We start from the raw sequence: 17,576 nt of genomic DNA on the forward strand, positions 1-17,576 counted from the left end.
AGAACAAGCGTGTGCGTGTGTGTGCGCGCGCGCGTGTGTGTGTGTGTGCGCGCGCGCGTGTGTGTGTGCGCGCGCAAGCGTGTACCTGCTCCTGTGTGTCCCTCTGAGTCAGTGTGCCCCTGCCCCCTACAGTTCCTCCTGCCAACAAGCCTGTTGTGTTCTCAGAGCTGTGCCCGACCAGGCTCGCCCACCCCACCAAAGCCCAGGATCTGCCACCCCGTCATGAATGCGGGGTTAGGAAATGAAAAACAGGGTTTTTGTCCAAGAAAAATTTTTTATTATTATTTTTCTCTCTTAATTGGATTCAGCATTTCTCATTTCTCACACACATCCTCTCTGGTGGAGAATTCGGGTTTGTGCAAAGCGCAAAAGAGACTGTGTTTGCCCGGGCCCCTGGCCAATAGCCCCTCTCTCCTGACAGGGCATGCCTGCTCTGTTGTCAGCATGCTGCCTAGCCTGGTTCCTGACTCCTGAGTCTGGCTTTCTGACCTTGCCTTTCCTGGAACAGGAGGGCCAGGAGAGATGAGGCCCTTGTAATGCAGAAGTGCCTGAGATAGATGGTTCTTGAAATGTCTTTATCATTCCCGTCTGCTAAGGTCACCTGATGCTTTCCTCCTGCTATGCTACACAGGGTCCTTCCTAGGTCACTAACCAAAGAGCCTCAGGTTAAAATACAGCTGCTGAGCCATGCTCAAGGCCAGGGCTCCTGCTCAGAGTCTCCCTGGCCTGTCCAGATCATCACTGGCAAAATGCTAGGTCGAGGACACTGTCCAACCCATTGGACTAACACTGTGGATGCTGCCTTGCCTGCTGGCTTAAAAACCCCAAAGCCTCGTCCCTCTCCTCTGTCTAGCTGGCCCCCAGTGCCTGGTTCCCTGACATCTAACACACTGCTTCCTACTTCTCACCCTGACGCCCACAGCTTCTACAGTAGGGGTGAAGGGGTGCTCCAGGGTGCCAGACAGGCTTGTGCTGCATATAAAAACAAGGTGATTTTCTAAGTATCTAATAATATTGGTCCTCTATTCTTGCTGCCTCTCTTTCTCTCTAACCCTTCCACTGACACCTTGCCCCTGGCCTTGGCAAGTCCAGGTTACATAGGGACTATTGTTGCCAGGGATTCTAGACAAAATTCTGTAACATTTTTTTCTTGCTAGAAATCACCAATACGATCTCCTTATATCAGCAGATATAGTTTTCTGTATAGTTTATAAACATGATAAGACATACAGTTTGGTAACGGAGTAGGGCGGGGGACCTGTGCATTTGTATATATATATATATATGTGGAGTGTGTGGTTTATATATATATATATATATATATATATATATAAACTTATATATATATAAGTGGACATAGGTATAAAACTGCACCTTCTGTGAGAATCTCATTGCATGTGACGAAGTTCTAAATTTCAGCCTCTGATGATCTTTCCTTTGGTAATTGGTTCTTGGACCCCAGCAGTTGGGTCTGGGTCTGCCAGGGTTGCCTGAGACATCAGGAATGAGAGGCATTCCCCAAGGGAGGAACTGAAGGTGGCATAGATTTGGATTCAGGATAAGTTGACTAAATGGCCTCAGGCAAGGGCCAAGATACCACCTGCTCTGAGTGTTCCCAAACTTCTGGTCGACCCAGACAGCTCTGGGTAAGCCTTGTGTGTTCTGAGTCCTGCTTCCTCTAGGAATGTCAGCCCCTTAGATCTCTCTAGATGATCAGGATTCCACAAAGCCCAGCTCCTGGAAGGGGCACCTGTCCCACCATGAAGTATTGACTTCATGTGCCTTTAACCACCATGCCGAAGTGGACACTGTCCATGGATGCTCAGCGGGGGCTGGCTGGGACGACTGGGTGAAATGTGCTAATGCCCTCCCACGTAGGGCTGTACACTTGGGCTTATAATCCACTGGGTAGGGTCCGGACAGCAGCTGAAGGCTCCATCAGCCTTTTCCTGAAACCCAGCAGATCCTTCACTTATAAAAAAAAGAAGAAAAAAACTCTGTTCCTTGTTGAACATGTGGCAGCGCTGGGTGCTGGTGCTGTAGGTCTTCAGCGGAGAGTAACCATCAGCCCCAGTATCCAGGCCAGGAGTGAAGCCCCTAGGGAAGTGCCTGAGGAGGCCTGCTGCACCCCGCTGGGGGCACGGATGGGGGTCCTGCGGGCACACTTGCCCTTCCTCTTGGGCCGTGCCGTGGGCATGACGTCAAAGCTGAACTTGTGCAGGTGGTCAGGGGCATAGTCCTGTAGCTCATGGGGCTCTCTCCCGCTGCCCAATTTAGAGATCTGGTTGCGGTTCCTGTGGCTGGTACAGTTCTTGCCTGACTTCTTGTAACCTGACCTGGAGCCAGGCAGATGGCCATGGGGGTGGCCCCTGTCCCTGGGGCCGTGGGGCAAGTGGTGTTCTTTGCGGGCAGCCCGGTCAGTGGTGGTGAGCGTGTGTGACTTGATCTGGTGCGGGGATGCTGGCCCTGTGCAGTTCCGGAAGTCCTCGGCTCTCAGAAGCTTCAGGTCCTGGCCTTGCCGCAGCTCGGGGGATGCACAGGGGACCGCAGAGCTGGAGCCGCGGAACCTCCGTAGCCATTCCCACAGGGATCGGGCCCGGCAGCCACAGTCCCAGGCATTCCCATTGAGGCGAAGGAACTCCAGGGCCGCCAGCGGGGCCAGGCAGTCACCTTGCAGCTCCGAGAGGCTGTTGTTGAAGAGGAAGAGGGTGGTCAGCCTGTGGAGGTCGTGGAAAGCCTTGTGGTGGACCCACTGCAGCTGGTTCTCATGCAGCAACAGCCGGTCCAGGTTCACCAGACCCCGGAAGGTGCCCTGGCCCAGGCTCCACAGCTTGTTGCCATGGAGAAACAAGTGGCTGAGGTTGACCAGGTCCACAAAGATGTCATCCTGGAGGTACTCAATGTGGTTGTCCTGCAGGTAGAGGTACTGCAGGCTGTGCAGTCCACTGAAGATGCCCGCTGGCAGGGCACTCAGTCCGCACTTATAGAGGTAGAGGGCATGAAGTTTCACCAGGCCCTGGAAGGTCTCGGGTGCCAGCATCCGCAGCTGCCGGTTGTCCCCGAGGTCCAGCTCCTCCAGGTGCACAAAGCCCTCAAAGGTGTTGGGGTCAATGAAGGTGATGTTGTTGGAGTAGATCCACAAGGTGACCATGGCGGGGCTGAAGTGGCCCTGTTGGAGGAGGGTGATTCGGTTGTTCTGTAGAAAGATGCGCTCGCTGTTCTCTGGAATGCCCTCTGGGATGGCAGCAAAGTTGTGTGCCTGGCAGCTCACAGTCATAGGCGCTGGGTAGCACACACAGTCCCGTGGGCAGCTGCCACCCAGGGGCAGCTCCCCGGCCAGCAGCAGCAGCAGCAATTCCACACAGCACCCTGGCAGGGAGAGAAACAGCACAGCCAGTCAGGGGCTGCCTGGAGAGGTAGCAGACAGATGGTCAAAGGGGTCAGATGGGGACTGGTGTATGACGCTCCTGGGCCCACTGAGGCCCTGTGCTTGTCTGTATGGTTCCCCAGGGTCTCTTAGGCTAAGAGGCTGGGAGGTAACTCTGGTGTGAAGGCCCTGAGCACCCCATGTCTCCTTAGCTCCGCTCCTTTATGAAGCCCCTCCGTCCTGCCCCAAGTGACTGAGCCTCACCCCCTTGGGCTTTGTCAGCCCTGCTGTGGTGAGGGCCACACCAAGGACAAGGTCAGTCAGTCTCAGGCTCTGTTCCAGTCTGCGTCTTGCTTATCATTATCTGCTGTCACAGACAGTGGTTCTAACAAAGTAAATATCTCATCTGAAGTCCTGAGAATCATTTTATTTAAATGATTCCCAATAACAAGCAAAGCATGCATACATGACCAAAGTGTTCCTCAAAACAAGTCTTGCTTACATTGACTTGCACATCTTCAAATATGTGACACCCACTCTGTGCCTCAGTCTCCTCAGTTCTAAAATCCACATAACACTAGTTTTCCCTCTCAGAGCTGGGCAGATGTACAAGGAAGGCACATGTCTGTGAGGGACCGGGGATGGCACCAGGGCTGACACATGAAGTTGCTCTGGGGTCTATGAAATGGCCAGATGGAGGCTGTCCCCATCCCTGTCCACCTTCTGGCCCCCTTCCCCTCCCCACCTCCCTTGAGCTCCCAGGCTGTGGCTGCAAAACCAGGCCTTGCCTCTTGACTGTCCGTCCAGAGCATTTCCTCTGTAGCTTCCCTTTAATTGGGCATTAATTAGGCATTCGTTAATGGATCCTTAAGATAATTTATTTTCGGATGTGTCCAGCCTGTGGTCGGGTAATAGCCCCACGCTCATTATCGTAGCATCCTCATTATGAACGATTGTCATTACCTGCCTCTTTTTCAGGGTCACAGCTGCCCCAAGTGACCCAGCAGGCGCGCCAGGGTGGAGCGGACAGGCTCCAGGCCTACAGACACCCACCCTGGAGGGCTGGGAAGTCACCTCCCCCTGCTTGAGTTGGCCTCTTGCCCCATCTCTTACACTTTGTTCAGTCAGGCCTCTTGAGAGGGCCAGGGTGCCTGGGGGCAGCTCAGCTGAGTCTTCTTGCTGCCAGCTGTGCCCAGAGCATATAGGATGAGAGGAACAACCCTCCTGGCCACTCCAGGGCTGGCCGCCCGCCCACCCACCTTGGCTTTCAGGACTGGTGCTACTCAGGCTTCTGGCTGAGCAGGTCTCACCACCACTGCCACCCCCTTGTTCCCAACAGAAATGGCATCATAAATAAGTGACAGCTCCCAGCTGTTGGGAGTTATGGGCTCCCAGAGACTGGCAGCTGCTTCCCGTCCCCCTGTAATCACCCGGCTTCAACTGAACGTTTCCAGCACATAAAAATCATTGCACATAATTTAGTTTTTGCATAATTGGGTTTGGTTGTGATTTCAGAGCAATTATGACCTCTGTGGTGGTGGCAGCACAGCCGAGGACCCTTTTAGTGCCAGGTCAAGCTCTATGTGGCCTCTGCAGTGCCTTTAGACACCCAGACACTGGACAGCCTACCAGCCAAGCTAAAGCTGCTGCTGCCTCTGCCTCAATTTCCAGAACATGCCTAGGACATGCTCATTCTGCCAGCCTCTCCCTCAGCCTGGGTGTGGCCTTCAGCCCCTACTGCTCACCTCCACCTGCCCAGAGGCCCCAACCCTGCAGCGGAAGCAGAGATGGGAGGGGATAGGAGCCTGGGCTCCATATATCAGCTGGCCTGAGGGGAGCCTACCCAGTGCCTTCAACCTCCACATCCAGGCTGGGAAGGCCTGACCCACTTCCACAGGGCCGACCCTCCAGTCTCCCAGCTCAGCTTGCACCCCTCACTCCTGTCCTGGTTGCTTTCTTCCAGGAAGGTCACATCTGCCAGAACCTTCTCCCAGGGGTGCCCCCTTCCCACCACTCTTGAGCAAATCAGGTTCCTGGCTCAAGGTCATTCCTGGTTCTCACTGTGCTTGTCCCACATCTCAGGCTGAAGGGGACATTGCATGGCCTCTGCTGGGGTCCTGTAAAGACAAAGGCATTTCTTCCCTCAGTCGGCAGCTGTGGGGGGTTAGGGCCTGTGGTGGGCTTAGAGCTAATCCCACTCAACATTTGTACAGCTCACTGGTGTTTACAGAGGGCTTCTGTCTGCACTCCTCTGACCCCCAGACTACCCTGTGTGGTGTGGGGTGGGGGCGGCCCACCTCCAACTGCTGCTGTTGCTCTATCTCTACAAGGCCCCAGAAGAAGTTGTGAGGCCACATGAAGAGATGGTAGCCCTCTAGACAAAAACCAAGTGCCTCCAAGGGATGCTGGTGCACAGGAGAACGTGCCCAAAAATCTAGGTGTGGGATTAATAGCCACTTTGTGAATGTGTGTGACAGGTGAAGGGGGTCAGATGACAGGGTAGGGTGAAGGTGGGCCCAGAGAAGGCTCCTGCCCTTCTTCAGAGAGGGCCCTAGGAGAGCAAGGAACCCCAGCCAAGATTGGAAGAACATGTTGTCAGGCCAGGTGCCAATGGTTTATGCCTGTAATCCTAGCTACACAGGAGTCAGAGACCAGGAGGATCATGGTTTGAAGCTAGCATCAGGTAAACAGTTCATGAGACCTTATTTCAAAAAACCCATCACAAAAAATGGGCTGGCAGAGTGGCTCAAGTGGTAAGAGTGCCTGCATAGCAAGCATGAGGCCTTGAGTTCAAACTCCAGGGCTGCCTGGGGCAACAATGCCCCAGGGACCATATGGGGCACTCACTTCCTTCCAAGGCCCAGAGAACAGTGAAGGACTTCTCCTGAAGCCAGCTGGTGGGGTCCGAGCCCAGTGCTGCTGCTGTCCATCTTCTAGTACTGCTCAAGTGCCAGGGCCCATGCTAGGGAAGCCATCCTTCCAGATTACCTACCCCTCCTAATGTGAGGGAATGGAGAGGAGAAGAATTTCCTCTCAGACTCAACTGAGTCTGAGGCTGGTCCATTTCCAAGACCCTGGACAAACTGTCCCAGCCAGCCCTGCCTATTTTTGGTACCCTTGCCCAAGCCAGCAAGTGCTGGGCTCCGGATTGTCACCCTGCTGGTTTCTTCTCAAGGAAGCAAGCACTGTGCATGCATCGTGGCTCCTCTTGTGCCCATTCCATGCCTCCCTTGGGAGCCCTGCTCCACTGATTGCCTGATTAATGTACTAACAACAAGGCCCCAAGCTTTTGCTGTGCATTTTAAGATTGCAAATTAACAGGGATCCAAGTCTCGGTGGAAGGGCCTCGCACCCCCTCTTAGCAGCCTCCTCAGCCTCCTTATAGATAGGGCGGGGGGTCGCCCCCTGAGGGGCCTGAAGAAAGCAAGCCAGGCCTCCTGCTACCTTCCTCCTATGGGTAATGCCCTCCACTACAGCTCAGCTACTCCCAAACCTCATGACCTTCCATACATCACAGCTCACTAACTCTGCAGCCTCATTCATTCCTCCCTCCATTCAACACTTATCCTGAGTCCAGGAGCGTCAGAGGTGCCAGTGTGGAGAGAGCCCAGCCATGAGCCAAGTGAGTCCTCATTGGAACTTATAATACAAGGCAGTACAGCCAGGTTCCAGGTTCTAGGGAAGGCACCAGGGGGAAGCTGAAGGAAGGTGCTCGGGAAGGCCCTTGAGACCCATGTACCACCAGCCAACATTGGTCTGTCGTCAGTCAGCTACAAGGCTTGGGCTGTTGCACAGCCTCCTAGAGTATTTAATCTGTGAAACAGGACTGCCTTAGGATTCAGCAGGAGGAGTCTACTCAGGGCTCAATGTGCCACTTACAACAGAGAAGACCTGGGGAGCTGGCACTGTTTTCCTCGCTTCTTCCTGCAAACCCAATCCTTCACCTGGGACAGAGGTGAGTGGATTGAGCACAAGTGGTCATCTCACCCAGTCCACTCAGCAGCACCCAAATGTGCTTATGGATGGTCCCGTGGGCAGGAAGGCAACTACAAGGATACACCATGTGCAAGGGCACTGAGGTAGGAAAGCAGGCAGGCTCCATCTTTCCCCCAACCCCTCTAATTAGGGTTGCCAAAGATCTGAGCACTGGGACCAGCACTTACAGGGTCCTCCCCCAGGCTAGGCCCAATGGCCAGAGTGACAGGGCCCCCAAAGCTTCCTGACCCCTGGAAGCAGGAAGGGAACTAACCCACAGAGGACCCAGCCTTAACTACTTTACGTGGAGTCCTCAAAGCCCTCTGGGAGTAAAACCACTTCACAGAGGAGGAAATGAGCCACCCAGAGGGTCAGTGCTTGGCCAAGCCACACAGCTAGGAGCAGGGCAGTGGAACAGGCTCCACTCAGCAGACTCCAGCTTCTTTGCTGCCTGCAGTAGGCAAGGCCATCTCAGCTGAGGGTTGGCCAGCCCTCTCAGACCCCAAGGTCCCAGGCTGCTCACTCCAGCCTGCAGGCATCAAAGGGGCTGCCCCACCCTGACCCTGAGCAAGGATGGCCCCATGGCCCCCGAGTAGATCTGTGGAGCTCTTTGAGGCTTGGGGATGGGTCAGCCATGTGGTCAATCCCTCTGGCTCTGCAGTACTCCCTCCCCTGCCCCCAGCCTGGCCAGATTCTCCTCTTTAAGCCAATCGATACTAACCGAATGCTTTCTGCTGGGTGGATGACGGCCTCAGGCCAGGCTGGCTGCACTTGTGGGGCTACTGGCGCCTCAGGCCACTTGGCACTTGTGCCACTTGTGTCCACAGGCCCCTTCCTGGTGAGTTCCTGGCTCCCACACCCACCCTGCCCTTTATAACCTGGCCCAGCCCTGGAGATAAGGAAGCCAGTCAGGGCACAGCTGGGCTCCTCTCATCAGCCCCTACTGCTGGGCCTAGGTGGGTGGCCATAATAGGCAGCAGCCTCCTGTCCATGGCACAGGGCATGGAGCAGAGACCTGGCTTTGAATCCTGACTCCCTCACACCTCATCCTGTGTTCCCTTGCTTGTTCAAGCCTTGTTTTCCTTACCTGTAAAATAGGGATAATCAAAGCTCCAATCCAGTCCTCACAGACACTGGTATCCACCTGCCTCATCCTTATCATCCATTAAACGTAATCCATCCAAACCAAACTCTGTTCTTCCCCCATAGCCTCCCCTACTCATCTTCTTCATCTCAGGTAAAGGCACTCCTTCATTCTGGCTGCTCAGGCTAAACACCTCACCCCATGTCCACTCCCTGGAAATCCTGTGGGTTCATCTTCAGAATTTCTCCAGCATTCATCCATTTCTCATGGCTACTGCCATCATCGCTTTCCTGGACTGTTGCAGTAGCCTCCTTAGTGGTTCCTCTGCCCCCACCCTTGCCCCATGTCTCCTCTAACATGGCAGCCACGGGAACCCAGTGTTTCAAGTAGAGGGAACAGCTGGAAGCAGAGCACCTTTGGCATGTAGGAGAAACAGCAGGGGGACCAGTATGGCTGGGGGAAGTGGGAATTCTGGGCCATAGTACAGATTTGTGAGTGAGACGCAGGGTCTGGGCAGAGGAACGGCAAATTCTGACTCAGATTTTCATTGGGTTTCCCTGGCATATAGTTAGTAACTGCTCCCAGTGTCTACAGGACTCTGCCCCAAGGCACCTCCTTTAGGAAGCCTATTTGAAAGGTGTCCCCTGCTGGCTTTACTTCACTCCCTAGCATCCACCCTCTTCTCATATACCACATAATTTACTCATTCATCGTTTACTTTCCATCTAGTGCTGAGTGCACCTTGTACACAGCAGTGCTCAGTCACAATGCTGGATAAGTCACTGGGAGGACAGAGAGGCAATGCACAGGAAGCACAAGGTCCAGCATACATCCTGGTACTAGTACTACTTACCATCCTGGCATGTAGTAAATAGGCGCTCAACAAACACAATGGTTCCCAATAGTCCTGAGGAGACTCAGAGCCTCCAGGGTGATAGAGGCTGGGTCTTGGCCCTGTCCAAAGGCCCCTGGGTCCATCTTGGGGTTGAGCAGATGGTGAGGAGAGTTCTGGGAAGGAGTACCTAGTGCCACGTCAGGGGCACGGGGCCCATGGCAGGTTTGCCTGGCATCAACGGGTTTCCCAGGATGTGGGACTTTTGGTGCTAAAACTGAGACAGTCTCAAAAAAACCAGTACAAGCTAGTCACCCTAAGTGGGAGCAAGGGCTGTGACCTCATCAAAAGAAATCTCTGGTGCAGGATGGCCATAAGGCATGTGTGTCCACAGACATCACAGCTAGGGATTCAGGCCTGGGCCTAGCTGGAGCCTGTGTATGGGCGGGTGGCTGTTTGGGCATGTGTACACATGTGCATGCCTGTGTGAACGTGCATCTGTTTGTGCACACGTGTACCTGCATATGCATCCTTATGTACATGTGTGCTTAATCTGTACATTCATACATGGCTGTGTTCACGTATAATGCACAGCATATGTGTGTGAGTACATGTACATACATACGTTGTCTCTGGGAACTGTGGATGTCAGCCCAGGCCTGTTTCATCCGAGCAGTCGTGGCACAGTACTCGGGAGAGGGGCAGGGCCCTCTCCAGAGGAAAGCACACATTGCGGGGTGGGGTGGGGTCAATGTCTTGTCTCAGCATTCACTCTGCTTTGCCTTCAGCTCCTGCTCTCCTCCTGACATGCTGAATTATGCACCCACTTCAGTTCCTCCACCGTGCCAGGATCACTCACAACTGAGAAGTGGGTGGCTCCTGTTGGAATAACCTTTCGGCTTTCATCCGCCAGGGCTCTTCCCCTGGAACAGGCTGACCGTGAATGCTGCACTAATTGGGCTGCCAACTTCTCATGGGGCCTTGTGGGAGAAACTCAGGGCTCCCTGCCCCCTGCCCACCCGTGCTACCACCTCCTCACTGCCTGGACTCTCGGGGAAAGGGGAATGGGGGTGGAAGCCGCATATGGGCAGCTCTGTACTCAGGCACTGTCTGGGCTTTCGACCAGTCCCAGGGAGAGCACTTTTCACCTGAGCACAGAGTCTACCTCTCATGGGAACAAAGGAGGTATGAGGTGAGCAGCCTTGGGCAGGTCAGAAAACCTCCCAAGGCCTCAGTTTCTTAGTCTGGAAAGTGGGAGTAAGCACCTGCCTTATAAGTACAGGGATCACTCAGTGAGCCTGGGCACCTGAGCTGCTTAGCCCTGCACAGGCTGTGTGGGAGGCCCTGCTAAGTGGCATGATTGTGTCACTGCTATTGTTAGCAAAGGGCATTGTTCCTAGTGCCTCAGTACTCTCTCCAACCCCCCAGGGACCCTGGCTTTCACTCTATCCACCCTGACTCGGCAACACCAGAGTCCTGGCAGATTGGATACAGAGGGCCTAATGCAGGGCTGAGGCTCCGTTAGGCCAAGGGGAAGGGGTCCTGGCCTCTTTGCTTTGCCCTTTCTACCAGTCCCTTTATCCCCGTCTGGACCTGGCATCTCTCTGCTGGAAGCCCATGGCACATGAACTCTACCTTCACCTCTGCAGCTTTCCCCACCCCTGCTCATAAAATTGCCCTCATGTTACTCAAATTTGCTCCTTGGTTTGGAGGTCCCCATATTTGGGCTTTGGCAGCCCATACTCTAAGACTGAGGACTGTGTGTTTCTGAACACAGCACCCTCCCAGAAAGTTTCTGGGCCTTGCCTCCTGCCCAAGCACCTGGTGGAGCCAACTGCCTCTCCCCACAAGTAAGTGATAAATCTGAAGTGTGTGCAGTGTAGAGGGGACCTTTGTGGGGGTGGCATCTATGGAAATGCTTATCTGGAGGGGTCTGTGGGGTATGAGGGACAGGGAGCTGGGTGGGGGTCTGCCAAACCCTGAAAACCCTACCACTGGGCAAGGCTGAACAGTCAGCGATTCAAAGGAGGAGCTGGGACCCTGTCTTTGAGAAGCAAGTGCAGAACTCTCTGTCAGGAGCCATCCCTTCCTTGCAATCAGTGGGAGGTATTCAGGACTGGCACTGGGGCTATGAGCACAGCCCAAATCTGCCATCGTCCTTTTCTGCAGCTGCTCACCTCATATCTCCTTTGTTCCCATGAGAGGTAGACTCTGTGCTCAGCTCTGCAACAGTAGGAGTGACTCCTTCCCTCATGGGGCCTCCATTCTGAGGGGAGACACTTAAACAAAAGGAACCAAACATGTACAAAACAACAAATTGTAAGAGTTCAGAACATGAAGACTGGATTGAGACTCAGACAAATAAAGGGAACTACTTTGTGCTCATGGAGGGCTTTCCTGAAGAGTGACACTTGAGTTGAAACCTAAAAAAGAAGCAGCTGAAGAACAGCCTTCCCATCAGAGGGAATGGGAGGTACAAAGGCTCTGAGTTTGATGCAGATGAAGGAATGGACAAGCAGGGTCTTAAAAGTGACACACAGTAAAGGGTTTGGATTTAATTTTGAGTGTGGCAAGAAGTCACTGATGAGCCTTGGGTGGGGCTGTTGTGATTGGATTTGAGGGGCTGCTATTGGAAGATGGATTGATGGGGAGAAAGAGGGGAGGCAAGGAGGCCTGTGGCCATTGTCTGTGAGAGATGTTGGGGTTCTAGAGACAGAACAATGGACAGCCTGGAGAAATGTTTTTGGTAACATCAAGTTGGACCCATGTGAGAGGGAGGGGATAGACAGACCACAGGTGGCTTCCCCATGACTCAGAGGAGGAGGGTCCCACAGAGACTGAAGGAGGAAACTGAGAACTCAATTAACCATGTGAAGTCGGGGAAGCCCCACAGAGATGTCTACTTGGGGCAACTGGATACACAACATAGGAGCCCAGAGGTGAGTGGTACACTTGGGAGCCATCAGCATACAGATGGCATTTAATCTGTGGGAATGGATGGGGTCACAGAGGAGAATGGAGAGGAAGGATGCAGAATTGAAGCCTATGACACACACTTTTGGAGGAGGGGAGAGGAGGACAAGCCAGCAAAGGAGGAACTGCCAGTAAGGTCAGAGGCAAACCAGGAGAATGTGGGTCACTAAAACCAAGAGTATTTCCAGGAGGGAAGAATCGACGTGGTGAGGGTTGCTGAGAGTTTACGTGAGGACAGTGAAGTGCCCAATTGATTTGGCAACATGGAGGTAATCAGTGGCCCTGGCAAGTTCACTTCTGGCAGGATGGTGGGGGCATAAGACATATTGGAGTGGAAGGCAAGGAAGGGGAGGTGGCAGTGGATCAGCCAGGACAGGCCAGGGTGTGCTGTGATAACAAGTGGCCCAGAAGCACGATGGTTCATGCCTTTGTTGTCAAGATAGGGAACTCCCAAGATAGGGGACAGCTGAGGTTCTGTGCAGGGAACCAGGTTGAATGAGCATCCTTGACCCAGAACATGGCTGGGAAAAGACAAGAGGACAGGGTCAACCATTGACTCCTTCCACATTTATTTCAAGGGACAGGAGTCACCCCGTTCCCATTTCATTGGTCAAAATAAGGCACGTGGCCCTGCCTTCCAATATGGAACAGGGGAGACTCCTCTTGGGAGACTCAGGGAGGAGGGAGTGTCTTTGGCCACCTAGCGTCCACTCATGCAGGAAGTTTTGCTGTGAAAGGGCAGAGAAATGATGAAGGTGCTCTGGGGTGTGGGCTGAGGGTGGTTATTATCTTTTTTTTTTTTTCTGGGGCTTGAACTTAGGGCTTCACACTAGCAAAGCTAGTGCTTACACACCAGGTGCCCTACTTCTTGAGTCATGCCTCCAGTCCATTTTGCTTTGCTTTCTTTTTTAACATTTTTATTAGCATATAATAGTTGTACAGGAGGTTTCATTGTGGCATTTCCATATATGCTAACAATGTACCTTGGTTAGATTCACCCCCACTGCTCAGGTTATTTTGGAGACAGGGTCTAACTATTTGCCCAGGCTGGCCTCGAACCTAGATCCTTCTGAATTTTATCCTCTTAAGTAGCTAGAGGCATGAGCCACTGGCACCCAGTTCTCTCCTCTTTTTTTTTTTTCCTTTTATCTTCTTAAGATTATAGTTTTATCTTCAATTGACATATAGTAATTGTACATATTTATGGGGTAAGTGTGGCATTTCAAAACATGTATACAATTGTAATGATCAGATCAGAACAATTAGCATATCCATTACCTCAAACAGTTATCATTTCTTTGTGTTGGGAACATTCAAAATCCTCTTTACTAGCTATTTTGAACCATATAATTAATTGTCAACCACAGCTATCCTACTCTCCTATAGAATACTAGAAGTTATTCCATCCAACTGTACCCCTGTACCCATTACCCATCCTCTCTCCATCCCCCACACCCTCCTGGTGTTTGCTTTCTGAGGTGAAAGAAATAGAGCCTGTTTGCATGCCAGTGAACATGATTCAGGAGGAGCGGGAGAAACTGAAGCAGTAGGCGGGAAAGGCAGAAGAAGATGAGGCCCAAAGCTTCAGAGGAACACCTGCCCACTTTAATGGGGGGACTACAGTATACACAGGGAAGATGATGGACTTAGACTTGGGCGGCCTCTGTTTTCTCTATGAAGTGGGGTCCTCAGCTGAGAGTGGAGGGAGAGATGAGGGTGGGAGCCTGAGGAGAAAGACAGAACTGTGTAGGTATCCCATGTCATGACTGAGCCAGCTATCCCAGTCACTGGAGGGTCCTCTGTGGGTCCAGTTAGCCTAGATTTGGGGCTTTCTCCAGCAATATTAGCTACTCAGGTGTAGTGGGAGGCAGGGAAGTGTCACCCAGGGCTGGGGTTCCCAGGTGAGGCCACAGAGTAGAGGAAGGACAGGGAAATTGAAGGTGTTGGAAAACAAGAGTTTCTAATCCCTACTGACTCAGCCTCTGCCCAAGTTCTCATCACTTCCTGCTAGATTCTTGGGTATGTACCTCATACCTCCTTGCCCCATACACTCTTCTCCTTTGACCCTCTCTGTGGTATCTCTTCTGACAGGCCATTTATGGCACCCAGCTGAGCATCTCAGGTCCTGGATTCACGTTGCTCGCTGGCCTGAGCACTGCATGTTCTACAGGGGCCCACCTCTGCCCATCCTCAGACCCCAGGCCTGGGATATTGGTTCAGGTAGCACTTAGCATGGTTTCCTATGTGGGCTCCAAGCCCTATTTTTACCTATCAAGTTTTCCTTTAAAGTTTTTCATCATTGTTTACTTTAATTTTAAAATAATACTTGCCAATTGTGGGCAATATGAAAAATAGAGAAGTAAAAAGGAAGAAATATCACTACGTTCCCATTATCCCTCACAACCATCGACAGGCCTTATGGTACCTTCTTTCAATACTTCCTTCATTTATGTAGGGCTATATAAAAATTTAAATTAAATTTTTATTTCAAGAAATAAAGTTGAGATCATGCTATATATACTGCTCTGTATTCCCTGATTCAACCATCCCATTCTTTCAGCAGTTCTGTACCAAGGCAGCAACAGGAGCCCAGAGGAGCCCAGAGGGGCTCCACCCCAGGACATGCAGTCTAATGGGGAAATCAGCCCTTATCTATGGCTGTGTTTAATTGTAAAGTGGAGTGGGGAGAGAGATTTGGGGAGCTGTGAGGGTTGTGGGGGCTCCCCTCTCAGCTGAGGTGAGAAGGCTTGGAGTTTGGAGGTTGAGAATAAGCAAAGTGGAATTCCAGCCAGAAGGAACAACATATGCTGAAGGCCTGAAGCCAGAAGCAGAACTCAGTTAAGTAACAGAAAGAAAAATGATGTAGTAACAGGCAAGATTTTTAGAGACTGCCGAGGATCCTACTGTATAGGTAAGTTATAATTTATTTATCTGTGAAACATTTAGATTGTCTCTCATTTTTCACTGTTATAAATTATCATGGCAGAAATCAGTAATATTAGTTGCCTTCTGGGAGGGCTGCTGGGAAGCTGAGGGACTGGGGTGAGGAAAATGTCACTGTATACCTGTCAGTGACTTTTGATTTATTACTGTGTGTCTACGGAAACCCATGCTAAGGGCTACCTGGGCCAATGTATCTATTAATTCTCTAAAGGTTCAGTTAAATGAAAACTAAATAATGCTGGGATGAACATCTTTGTGCACACAGCTTTGTTCAAATTCCTGTTTCTTTTCTTAGATGGGCTGTGTTGAGTTACATCCTTCTGATGTATACTGACAAGTCAACTTTCAGAAGGAGTAGCTCACAAAGCACTTAGGAAACCACCAACCACTGGGGCTCTCAGAGATTCAACCCTTAGCTCTATTTCCATTCCCAGTCAGACTTGCTTCTAGAGGAGGCAAGATCTCTGCCTCATGTGAAGAGGAGACAGTGGGGAGCCAAAGGAGGCTAACGTGTTGAACATCCTCTGTGTGCCCACCCTGGGGTAATCACATACATTCCTTGAATATTCTTCTTAATTTACTATTGAGAAAAGTGAGGTTCAACAAATTGCAGCGATTTGCCCAAAATAGTGGAACCAGGATTCAAACAAGATGGAGGTGGCATTTCATGATGGGAGGAGACACGGCTGTCCTTTGAGGCACCTGTTCTCTCAGAGACCCCTTCTCCCAGCATGACCCCCTCTAGCACCTCAACACACAGCTCTCCCACATCCCTTGCTCCCTTGCCAATAATGTCAGCCCTCCCGCATCTCCATTACTTATTTCCTCTTTTTGGGCTTCACACTCAGGAGGCATGGGAAATGGACAAGGCAGATGGGGAAAGAAGTGGAAATTCTGTGTAATACCCTCGGCTGTATCACAAAACTTGTCTTAAGTGCCAGCCCCAGGGATTTGCTGGAGTTGGTGCGACAGAGGTGGGGCTGAAGGTCAGATTAAATTGGACTAGTAACCCCCAGAGGGACACTTGAAAGAGGCTGCTAAAGAAAGAGTTTCCGGCAGGGATGTGAGGCAGCTAAGGCAGGCAGCCGGCAGTGCACAGGCTGGCTGGCCAGGTCAAGCCTGCTTAAGTGGGGCTCAGTGGTAACAGGTCTGGGTTCACAGGAAATCTGCAATCTTGCCTTTTTCCCCCAATAATGAGTTGGTATAAAAATGGATCTTGAATAAAATTGTCTGCAGTTTTCAAATTTCAAACTGCATTAGTCAAAATATATCAAATTTCCATGTACTTGCTTACCACCTGCTCAAAAGCTGATCGTTTTTTTCAGCTGGAATATATTGAAATATGAATCACCCCCTGAGAGGCAAATGGAAAAACAAGCAAAGGGTAAGACCCTCTCTGAATGTGTGGGTTGGAGTTTTAGGCTCCTTTGGGTTTCTCCCACCTTTCACCTGACAATGGCTTCCTGAGTTTTGTAGGTGGCCCAAAATCCCTCGGCCACTTCCCTCAATATCAGATTCCTAACTCAGACCCTTCTGCTCTGGGCAATCTGTGCCACACAGGACAGAACATAATCATTTCATGTCCTCTAGCCTTTCATGGGCACCTACATGTGCTGGACACTCTGACTCGCCAGGGAGGCACACCTCTCTGGTATACCCAACAACGTCTTTTTCATTTTCTCTGCTCACCTTTTTAAGCCCTGAACACAACTGGGCTCCCTTCCGGAACACTTTCTTCTTTTTATTTATGGCTCTGCCATTTTACCACCACCACTATCACCTTGCTGGATGCTGCTCCCTGATCTGCTCTTCCTTGGTCTCATCTCTATGTGTCCTGATTCCCAAGGACTCAGCCTTCACTCCTCTCTTCCACAGTCACACCTATCCCCAAATGAGCTTACCCAGACCCCATTCTCAATACCATCTCCACAGGGATGAGGTCAGATGCATGCCTGGGTCCTGAACGCCACACAAGTCCTTCCAGCTGCACACCTGATTTTACCACATGGATGTCTGATAAGCAATTCACGCTCAACATGACTTCAGAGTTTCCCATGCAGGCTTTCCCACTCCAGTAGGTGACAGTGCCATTCTTTTGCTTGCTCAGGCTGAAAATGCAGGTGCTACTTTCCATTCTTCCTTGTCCTTCATACTCTTTTCCTTTGATCCCCTAAGTCCCATTGGTTCCACTTTCAAACTCTATCCCCAATCCGTATCACTCCATAACCCTACCTTCACCCTATCCTAGACCACTGTCACCTCTTTCCTGAACTCTGAAATGGCCTCCCTAACAGGGCTGTGTTTATTTCAGTCTCATCACTGCTCACAGCCTACATCACAGTGAAAAGGATCTTCAAAAACATTAGGTACAGAGGTGGGGGCGCAGCTCAGTGGTAGAGGGC

The 17,576-nt window shown here is 51.6% G+C and overlaps 1 protein-coding gene across 3 annotated transcripts in view; it reads right to left on the reverse strand.

Annotated features, from left to right (window-relative positions):
* Positions 1–265: 265 nt before the first annotated feature.
* Positions 266–17,576, reverse strand: part of Rtn4rl1 (reticulon 4 receptor like 1) — a 65,665-nt gene continuing 48,354 nt past the window's right edge. For 2 of the 3 annotated variants that reach the window (XM_020169116.2, XM_074046582.1), the window contains one exon: positions 266–3,369. In XM_020169116.2, the coding sequence (XP_020024705.1) occupies positions 2,048–3,369 (1,322 nt within the window). In that variant the 3' untranslated portion in view covers positions 266–2,047. Of the gene's footprint in view, positions 3,370–11,435; positions 11,540–17,576 lie in introns of those variants that run through there. The other variant, XM_074046583.1, reaches the window with a different exon arrangement.

Source organism: Castor canadensis, chromosome 11, assembly GCF_047511655.1.
Source record: "Castor canadensis chromosome 11, mCasCan1.hap1v2, whole genome shotgun sequence".
Taxonomy (NCBI): Eukaryota; Metazoa; Chordata; class Mammalia; order Rodentia; family Castoridae; genus Castor; species Castor canadensis.